This window comes from Cyprinus carpio, chromosome A20 (assembly GCF_018340385.1).
Source record: "Cyprinus carpio isolate SPL01 chromosome A20, ASM1834038v1, whole genome shotgun sequence".
Taxonomy (NCBI): Eukaryota; Metazoa; Chordata; class Actinopteri; order Cypriniformes; family Cyprinidae; genus Cyprinus; species Cyprinus carpio.
In genome coordinates this window covers 12,913,689-12,923,633 of record NC_056591.1, presented here as the reverse complement: position 1 = coordinate 12,923,633, position 9,945 = coordinate 12,913,689, and the positions used below count along the sequence as shown (strand labels likewise).

Here is a 9,945-nt window from a genome sequence, read left to right as displayed (position 1 = left end):
AGAGTTAGTGGGATGCTTGAGCTTAGAATGGTCATGAATACATGACATAAATATTTTGTGGATTGTTTTTTGGTAAAGACTTTTATATCTCCACAAACATGATGCTCGGTTTCCCCTGCGTTGAATCATTTCAAATAAAAGTTGAAAAAAGCTTTGTGGTCTGTCACTTATTTGTCTGTAATTTATTGACGTGCCAAAGCTAAAGTAAACTTTAAACATTTTATACTATTTGACTATTGATCATAGACATATTGTGGAAAATTGTGAGAATGCAACTGATTTTAGGCTGCAGTTGTCTGTCTTTATAATCTAATGTATTAAGAGCTCTTAGGTCAAAATTCAAAACTGGATGTGTTCAGATATTTATCATTACCATAGAATTATCTATAGTTTGTCAGTTTCATTATTTAATTTTTAGTTTTCTATTGATTTATAATGTGTGCTGGAAGCTCCAGATTTTAAAATGTGGTTTAAAAAAATTTTGTATTGTGTCAAAATTGTTCCTTTACAATTTTTAATTAATGTAAAAAAAAGAAAATTAAATCAATCTTTATTTGCAATCCATTATTCTAAGATCCAATGTAGTAAGTGTTAATAGTCTCCATTCCCTCCTTTTTATATATATATATATATATATATATATATATATATATATATATATATATATATATATATATATATATAAAAAAACTTTCACTTACTTTCATCTACTTATCTTTCAGATCATGTAGTTCTCTTACTCTGGCAGGCCCATTTCTTTGCGGGTGAGTGTTGCGATGACACAATCTTTCAGATTCTCTGGTGTAGTACATTTGGGCTCTGATTGTAAGGACTCCATGGTCAGTTTTCTCCACAGGTACTCTTTTTTAGCATCACAATGCCACGGGTTAAAGGTCAACTCCACCCAACTGGTATTAATATCTAACGTACCAGAGAGCAGAAACTGCAGCCTATTGTCACTGAGGTCCATGTACTCCAAGCGTTTGAGCCCCTGGAATACAGTCGGCGGGAGACTATCTAATCTATTTTTCTGCAGCAAGATGTGAGTCAGGTTACCAGAGCAGCAAAAGCCTTTTACATCCAGGGACTGGATTTTGTTCTGGTCTACATGAAGTCTCTCTAGAGCAGGGTGAGCAATTAAACACCCAACTGGAAGCTCTTCGAGTTTGTTCTGCGAGAGGTGCAGAACCTTTAGGTGACTCAGACTTTGGAGTTGGGCCATTGGGAATTTTATAAGATGGTTTCCGGACAAGTCCAACCAAGTGATATTGCTGTTGTTGGGCAAGCAGTCAGGGTGGATGCTGAAGATGCGGTTGTCTTTCAATACCAGGTTGAGAAGTGGAGCATGATGGAAAACATGTGCAGGTATCTCTTGCAGTTCATTGTCTGAGCACAATTTGGATGATGAGAGTTAGAAAAAAACAGTACAAACATATGTGACCTGCTGCATCACATCGGTGTAGTTTTGGCTTTTTGTTTTTGAGAAAATGGCTTCCAAACAATTTTCAGATATTTAACAATATACTATTTTAACGATATGCTCCTGTCTAAATTTAGAACAAGCGATGGACACTGAATGACTTCTGAGGTAAATGTAAAGTTCACAAGCTGTTTTTGTCTTTTACCGCGGTTTAAACATTATATGAAAAACAATATATGTTTGTAAGTTGTACTGTTTACCAACATACCATCTGATATCCATTAATGTTTTTTTGTTCTGTAAAGAGGAAGTTATTTTCGATTTTCGCGCAATTTGAACTGAAGCGATATGTCACGCCACTAAAAAGCGTCAAAAGACATTCGTTGTTTGAATATTGTAATAAAAATTACATTATGTGAAAGCTTAGACCTTTTTTCTTTTTCTTTTTTAAGTATAATAAGATAAACACAAAACAGTAAATTTTCATGGTATTATCTTACAATAGCGGTTCCGCACAAATGGACACATACAGCTACAAAATACATGTAGAGAATCTTAACGTTTTGACACGGTGCTTTATACACACACACTCACCTGTGAGGTCTATAGTGTGCAGGTAATGAAGGCCCTTCAGAAGATCTGCTGGTAACTGCTCAGTTTGTTGGGGGGCAGGTGTAACTCCTCCAGCAGTGGGACGGCTGTCAGGTGCTGAGCGGTCAGTACGCTCAAGTTGCTGAACTGGATGGTTAAGGAGGTGGTGTTGCCTGGGAGACCGTCTCCAGGGAAAAGAGAGAGGCGAGCGTCGGCCTCAGTTGTTTTGGCGCTGAAGTGGCACGTGCATCGCGTTGGACACGAGAGGGCGTCACGGCAACAGAAGACCCCCGTCATCGCGAGCGCGTGCATGAGCCAGGAATTCATCCTCACGACTTTAAAAGATGTAAAGCTTAAAGGATTTTCTCACATAAACTGTTGACTCATTTCTAGCATAGAGTTTCTTTGTGTGTGTGTGTTTTTTTAGATGTACTCGGAACAAAAAGGGGTTGAGGTTGCACAACAACTGTTCTAACCAAATGGACACAAGTTTTCAATTAAAATCATGTTAAATACATATAACTACGGAAGTGGGTTCCGTATATAACAGTTATCCCAGTGATTTGTTTATTGTGCTTTTAATGGCCAGCCATGGCACATCAGGGATCAACTTATTTTCCTTCTTTAAAAGTAGTAACGTTTTTGATCCTGTTTGAAATAGAGATTTCAGAGCATAATTTAATGAAATCTTAAATAGCATATATATGTGTGTATAAGGCAAAAGTGTTTATGAGTAGTTGACATAGGCATTATTATAGGATACTATTATAAGGCACTATTAAATATTATTAGGCAGTGTTTGTACTTGGAGAGATTTTCCTTAAAAAAAATTTTTTATAACAAATCTGAAATCTATTTCAAAATCGGATATAATGATAACGTTAAGCATTATTCAAGCTAACAATAATTAGTTAAAAAATAATTTTGGTGAAGTTACTATAAGGTGTTATTGAGAAAATGGCTGAGTATGTGGTGAAACTGGGTTGGTAAAGGCTTAAAACTTAAAACTATTTTTAATGTTATTTTCTTTTTCATAAGTTAGCCTGTTGTCGCATACTTTTAACAATTAATTTATCACACTGCATGTCCATTTTTCATTGATTTTTAACAGAGGAACCTAAAATATTAGTGTTGGTTGTTGGAATAAAAAAAGTTAATTGATACGTCGCATGTTGTTAGTTAAATATATCAGAAAACGATTTCTCTCACGCGGACAATACAATTCCAAAGTTTTTTTTCTTCCAGAAATGGGTCTTAGTGATCAGTTAATTGGATCATATGGCGCCTGTAATAGCTATTGGTGACGCGCGCTCCGCGCCAAACCCCTCCCAGTGGCACCGCGCGCAGCGCTCCACGCCGGACAGCCTTGTGTCCCACAGACCCTGCTGAGAGTCATACAATGATACTGCGCCGCTAGGGGACCGCGCGCCTTCCTCCACAGTTCAGGGAGGGGACACCAGCGGTCAGAGGAGACCGAAGGATCCTTTGGAGAGCTCCAGTACCCTGGAGACGCGATGGAGACCACCAATAGCGTGCCGAGCACCGACGCGTCCACCGCCGCGCTCATGCAACTTTTGAACTTCACAGAGGATCCAGTCAGCTTCTCGGAGAGTCCTTCCATGGCAGGGTTGCGGGCCACAGAAGAGCCGCTTTCACTTGTGCCCAGCAGCTTCAGGACTGATGGGGCTCCAGCGGGGCTCCTGGCGGGTCCGTTCTCGCCCTCCGAAGAGCCCACGCACCTGATTGTGGCTTTCTGGGATTCACCCTTGAGTCACGGGATTAACGTGTTTGTTGGCTTTGTCCTGTGCTTCACCATGCTGGGGCTGGGCTGCACGGTGGAGCTCAGTCAGCTGGGCGAGCACATCCGAAAGCCCATAGGAGTCCTGCTGGCGGTGGTGTTCCAGTTTGTCCTCATGCCCCTCATCGCCTTCCTCCTGGCTCTGGCCTTCTCCCTCAACGATGTGGCCGCTATGGCCGTGCTGCTGTGCGGCTGCTGCCCTGGAGGAAACCTCTCCAACATCTTGTCACTGCTGGTCAACGGAGAGATGAACCTCAGGTAGCTGTCAGATGATGTCTACATCCTACTGTTTGTTTAGAAAAATTATTTGAATAAAATATTGTGATGATGCGTCCATCTGAATACAGTCAATATATATATATATATATATATATATATATATATATATATATATATATATATATAAAATATAATATAAATATATATAAAATAATATAATATAAATATATAAGTACAGTCAAACCAAAAATTATTCAGACACCAGATATAATTTATTTTTATTTTTTACTAGTGGGTGCAGGACTACAGTTCATTTATGTAAGTGTGGATAGCAAAATAAAGCAAACTGTGACATATTATACCCAAACATTCTTCATACATTGGACTACCAGTAAAGCTGATAAAAATTTATTAAAGCGACCAAAAATTATTCAGACACTTCGACCTGTCCATGATTTGCTTAAAGTGTTATCTGACATTATCAAGATGAATTTTTTCTGACACAGTTAAAATCTTATAAACTATAACAAATAATAAACATAATATAAAAAATATCGAATAAACCTTAATAAATTTTGATATTTTAAAATTTACATAAAAAATTTTGGTTTGACTGTATATTTTATATATAATATATATATATATATAAAATAAAACATTGTCATGCTGTGCTCATTACATAGATTTGAAAATATAATAAAAATACTAATTGTATGGACACAATAGATATATTAATTAAATATAAAAATATATAATTCTGACTTAATGTCAACATTCATGAAGATATGCATTAATGTATTATACTGAAATAGAGCAAAGAAAGGTCAGAATAACATGTCGCTTTTTTGGCTGTCTTTGTTAATACATTTCTTTTGATGGGGTTTGTTTTCCAGCATCATCATGACCATCTCATCCACTATTCTGGCTCTTGTTCTCATGCCGCTGTGTCTGTGGATGTACAGTCGCGCGTGGATCAACACGCCCGTGGTGAACCTTCTGCCCTTCGGTGCGATTATTCTCACACTCTGCAGCACTCTCATTCCCATCGGGTTCGGGGTCTGGCTTAGATACCGCTATCCACGAGTGGCTGAAATCATCATCAAGGTGACAATGCAAAAACCTTATCTGTCTAAACCTCATTCAAAGCAGTGCATGTTTACTACTAGGAAAAGGAACCTAAAATATCAGAATAAGTTGATTTGATTTAGAGGAGTCATTAAGTGGAGATTCATCACAAAGAAAAAATGATTTAGATTTCTGCTGTCATCTCTGAAATATCACTGGTTGTGATGGGTTGCTTCTGTCGCCTTCATGTCCAACATCTCTGGCCATTAAAAGGAGACTGAAGTGCCCAGGGCGAGGTGGCGTCACATGCGCGCATGGGTTCCTCCTTTCAGTTGAGCTTATCTAAGAACAGCCTGGTAAGGGCACAGTGCGACTGTGAGATAGAGAGATGCGGGAAGGGAGGGGAGGGCAGGGCTGACGGAGAGTGTGATAAAGGAATGGGGGTGCAGCACATTAAGTGGAGTGGATAAAAGTGGGCTGATTTGTCACTCATGGCTTGCACTTTTCTCCTCTAGTAGTATATCATCATGTGCCTCTCTGTGCTATTCCCTCCTTTCAGAATTCACTCCCCAGGTCATACATGAATGAAAACCCTTCATAGCTAATTACTGCTAATTTTAAAAGAAAATTAAATCATAATATTGTGAGAATATTTCCATTAGATCAAGTATATAAACAAATATAGTGAGAATATTTTCAAGACACTGAATATAAAAGTGTTTTTAGAATGTCAATTAAACCCATAAATTAAAGTGTCTAATAATTGAGAATATTTTCCTAAGACCCAGAATATAAAATAAATTTGTTGTAAAAATGTGCATTAGACACAGAAAATAACATAAAATATTGGAGGAATTTGTACATCAGACCCATAAAACGAAACAAAACAAGCAAAATACTAGGAGAAAATGTTCATTACGGCCATGAAATAAAATATAAATGTTCGTTAAGTATTTTTAAATCTTGTCTTAAAACGTTTTATTTCCGTCTTGCATTTAACTGATTGTCATTCTGTATTGTTGTGTTTTAATTTGGATTGTTCTGTTTGCCTGTGCTTGAGAAAAGAACTTCGAGAAAATACCCTTTTAAAGGTGCTATACTAAATAAAATGTATTATTATTATTATTATTATTATTATTAAAATAGAAATATTGTGATAATGTCAATTTGACTCATAAAATAAAATTAGAATATTGTGAGAATAAGTCCATTTGACCCATAAAATAAAATAAGAATTTCTGAGAATATATAAGAACATATATATGTAATGTAACTAAACAGAAAAATAGCCTACTGTATATAAAATCTGCTGAGAAACTCCAGTGTAATGGCTGTCTAGAAGACTTACCAGTGTTTCTGCTCCAGGTGTCTCTGTGGTCTATCCTGGTCACTCTGCTGATGCTCTTCATCATGACTGGAACTATGCTGGGCCCGGAGCTACTGGCCACCATCCCTGCCTCCGTATACCTGGTGGCCGTACTCATGCCCATGGCTGGCTTTGCTGCAGGATACGGCCTTGCAACACTCTTTGATCTCCCCCCCAACAGTCGGAGGACTGTGTCTTTAGAGACGGGCTGTCAGAACGTACAGCTCTGCACGGCCATCCTGAAGCTGGTGTTCCCTCCACAGCTGATGGGAGGCATGTACATGTTTCCTCTGCTGTACGCGCTCTTCCAGGCAGCAGAGGCTGGCATCTTCATTCTGACTTACCGCATGTACAGGAAAGAGGTATTGCATAAACAGGACCTCATGGAGGATGCTGAAGATGATACAAACATATCCTACAAGAGAATGAAGGAAGAAGACGTGCCGTTTGATTCTTCGTATGGTGCGGTAACAGTGAGCGACCCCAATGTCATCGTGTTGGAGTCACAAGATGGTGCTGGAAGCCCCACACCTGTATAAGGGAACAAAAACAACTAACTAAGACTTATTACAGACACTGGACCTGCATATTTACATTAGGATTTATTCATGCCATCACTCACTGTTGAATTTCTTACTAATCATCCACAGCATTATAACTAATATGTGCCAAAAGTGACTGTGAAAATGGAAACTAATATCATGACATCACACCGTGGCGATGCCATCACCCACTGTCAGTATGCTTCTGATTCCAAACATGGGAGAAAATATGTTTTCTGAGTTCATTACTTCAAGAAGAGTGGACTTTACAGGATTACCACTGCTTGATATGACAAATACCAAAGGCTACAGCATGGCAGTGTCAGATCTTGAAAAACTGAATAAAAGCCTATGGCATTAAAAACAGGCTTTATGTAAAATAAGGTTCATTCTGGACAAGAAGTGATCATGTGATAGTTTCCATCTGATAATATCCAAATATGCAATCCATCTCTGTAAGTGAAATGAAAATATTGTACATGCCTGCAAGATAAATAAATGTTTATGACAAGCATTTAATATTATAATTTCTTTATACAATATCACTGCCAGACTGGTATAAAAGTTATTTTATAGTCATGTAAAATAAGTTATTTAGTAGTAACCTAGTATTTTTAAAATACGCCTACTAACAAATATTTCCAGAAAAATGATTACCCAACATAAAAAGGTCCATGACTTAAGATTACCGTCAAAACTTATGGACCTTCTTGGATCAGCAGCTAGTTAAACTGTTTTTTTGACGGTGGCAGGTCAACCAAGCAGAAACCAGCTATGTAACATACGTTCCCAAACAGTTTAAACCACAAAAAGCTTTACATTTCCATGATTTTTTTTCCAAGCCTGGAAATCACCTTTTTGAAAATCCCCTAACATTTTCGGGTTTTTGGGGATCCTGTTAATTGCAGTTAATTAGGCACCTGACCTCAATTTGTGTCCCGCTCGTCTACTTAAACTCTTACAGTGCATTTTCCCAACCGGCTAAGCGAAAAAATGGCTACATTTGGTAACGAGACAGTCGACAACTATCTTTACTCTTCTTACAACCCTTATTCCTACAAATACCCCAAGTTCAAGAGCTGGAGACAGAAAGCTTACTTCGCCAACTACGGTGAAGGCGAGACCTACTACGATAATTACCACAGGGCGCAGCTTAAATCCATCTTGTCTCAGATCAACCCGAACCTCACCCCGCGGCTGAGGAAAGCCAACACCAAAGACGTAGGGATCCAGGTCAACCCGAAGACCGACGCGTCCATCCAGTGCTCTCTGGGCCCGCGGACCCTTCTGGCCCGGAAGCGTGATGCCCTTCGCCAGCGGCGACAGGAGGTCCAGACCCCGGGGAGCCCCATCAGGGGCGGCGTCCGGTTCCCGCGCACTCACGCCGTTTACTCTCCGGTCGAGTCCAGGAGACTAGTGTCCCTCTTCAGAGAGGAGGAGGACACGGAGCCCGAGGTCCCTGCGACGGTGGACAGCGCAGGGGAGGTGGTGAGTGCTGAGAAAGACGAGCGCAAAGAGGGCGAGGAGAGCGCGAAAGAACCGCTTAGTCCCGAGAAAGATGAAAACAAACAGACGGAAACAGATGAGCAGAAGAGAAACGAGACAGTGAAAACCGGACAAGATGAAGCTAGATTCAAGGCTCGCGTGAGGTTCCAGGTTGGAGAAATGGGTTCCTGAAATATTCATAATCCATTTTGAACTATTCAGAAGTTATTATTGTATTAACTTTGTTTTAATGCAGTTTTTGGAGCAGAAGTATGGCTACTATCACTGCAAAGACTGCAACCTACGCTGGGAAAGCGCTTATGTGTGGTGTGTCCAAGGCACAAACAAGGTAACCCCCCACCCCCAATAAAAATCTTTCCAGTGTTGGCACAACTATTACTGATTCAAACTTTGTCTTTTGAAGGTGTATTTCAAGCAGTTTTGCAGAACATGTCAGAAATCATTCAACCCATACCGTGTTGAGGACATAACCTGTCAGGTAAACCTACAAGTTCACAACCAGAGGCCCTGAGGCTATAGGACCTCTGCAAACTTGACTGTAAAAAAACAAAACAAATTTAAACTGGTGCAATTTCAATTTGCCACAACATTTGGTCTCAAAACATAAACTAAACTAGGTGTGTCAATGGTTTACAAGCAGCTGTCTTTTAATAGATCACTTGCAGATCCATTTATTCACTGTCCTTTTTGCATTAACTACAACTAGAACGTTTCATTTTCAGACTTGTAAGAAGTCTCGCTGTACGTGTTCTGTAACATCACGTCACGTGGACCCCAAAAGACCTCACAGACAGGATCTGTGCGGCCGCTGCAAAGGAAAGCGTCTCTCCTGTGAAAGCACATTCAGCTTCAAATACATCATCTAGCACCCCTGTCCGTTGCAGTCAAGCTTGGTGGTTGCCCAGCTGGATTGTCCGCTTCAGTCTCCGCATCCTCGCTGCTCAAAGACTGCAGTGGGAATCCATCGATCACTACAGTCTTATTTCTTTTTGTTTTGCTTTAATTTGTACTTGAACTAACTGTAGGTGCCAATTCTGAAATAAAAATGGCAATTAAAAGCACATCTTGTTTTCTGTGAACTAATCTGCAGCAGGGTGACCTGAATGGTTGACTTGATTTGTACACGACTACAAGCATTTGTGCCTATAAATCCAGCAAACTGGATTTGATTATTTTAACCCAGGGGTGTCCAAGCTCTGTCCTGCAGTCTACAGTAGCTCCAACTTGCCTCAACACTCCTGCATAGAGTTTTCTAGTATGCCTAGTAAGACCTTGATTACCTGGTTCAGGTGTGTTTAATAGGGGTTGAGCAGCAGGATTGGACATCTGTTTTAACTTTATGAATGCAAATCACAAATGTTTGTTCCGATTAAGAGCAAAACAAGTCTGTAAATGTGACCAAGATGAGTTAAACTTGATTTGGGGGGTGTCTTAACCC

General features: G+C 39.6%; 2 protein-coding genes, 1 long non-coding RNA gene and 1 pseudogene across 3 annotated transcripts; 2 read left to right on the top strand and 2 right to left on the bottom strand.

Annotated features, from left to right (window-relative positions):
* Positions 1 to 696: 696 nt before the first annotated feature.
* On the bottom strand, positions 697 to 3,367 carry LOC109112578 (annotated as a pseudogene).
* A 22-nt stretch (positions 3,368 to 3,389) lies between these two features.
* LOC109112574 (sodium/bile acid cotransporter 4) lies at positions 3,390 to 7,520 on the top strand. The gene is made up of 3 exons (XM_019125461.2): positions 3,390 to 4,067; positions 4,922 to 5,132; positions 6,459 to 7,520. The coding sequence occupies exons 1-3, from the start codon at positions 3,526 to 3,528 to the stop codon at positions 6,996 to 6,998; spliced, it is 1,293 nt and encodes a 430-aa protein (XP_018981006.2). The 5' UTR covers positions 3,390 to 3,525; the 3' UTR covers positions 6,999 to 7,520.
* On the bottom strand, positions 5,129 to 7,879 carry LOC122148965. The gene is made up of 3 exons (XR_006162752.1): positions 7,691 to 7,879; positions 6,442 to 6,990; positions 5,129 to 5,507 (listed from the first exon to the last, which is right to left on the bottom strand). It is a non-coding gene; the product is annotated as an uncharacterized LOC122148965 (long non-coding RNA).
* Positions 7,880 to 7,955: 76 nt separating this feature from the next.
* On the top strand, positions 7,956 to 9,568 carry LOC109112577 (zygote arrest protein 1). The gene is made up of 4 exons (XM_019125465.2): positions 7,956 to 8,657; positions 8,743 to 8,835; positions 8,911 to 8,985; positions 9,230 to 9,568. The coding sequence occupies exons 1-4, from the start codon at positions 7,995 to 7,997 to the stop codon at positions 9,371 to 9,373; spliced, it is 975 nt and encodes a 324-aa protein (XP_018981010.1). The 5' UTR covers positions 7,956 to 7,994; the 3' UTR covers positions 9,374 to 9,568.
* Positions 9,569 to 9,945: the final 377 nt, after the last annotated feature.

Coding starts and splice junctions, on each gene's coding strand:
- LOC109112577 (XM_019125465.2), top strand. CDS start 7,995: ATGGCTACATTTGGTAACGAGACAGTCGACAACTATCTTTACTCTTCT. Junction 8,836..8,910: donor GTGTCCAAGGCACAAACAAG/GTAACCCCCCAC, acceptor TGTCTTTTGAAG/GTGTATTTCAAGCAGTTTTG. Junction 8,986..9,229: donor TTGAGGACATAACCTGTCAG/GTAAACCTACAA, acceptor TTTCATTTTCAG/ACTTGTAAGAAGTCTCGCTG.
- LOC109112574 (XM_019125461.2), top strand. CDS start 3,526: ATGGAGACCACCAATAGCGTGCCGAGCACCGACGCGTCCACCGCCGCG. Junction 4,068..4,921: donor AACGGAGAGATGAACCTCAG/GTAGCTGTCAGA, acceptor TTTGTTTTCCAG/CATCATCATGACCATCTCAT. Junction 5,133..6,458: donor TGGCTGAAATCATCATCAAG/GTGACAATGCAA, acceptor TTTCTGCTCCAG/GTGTCTCTGTGGTCTATCCT.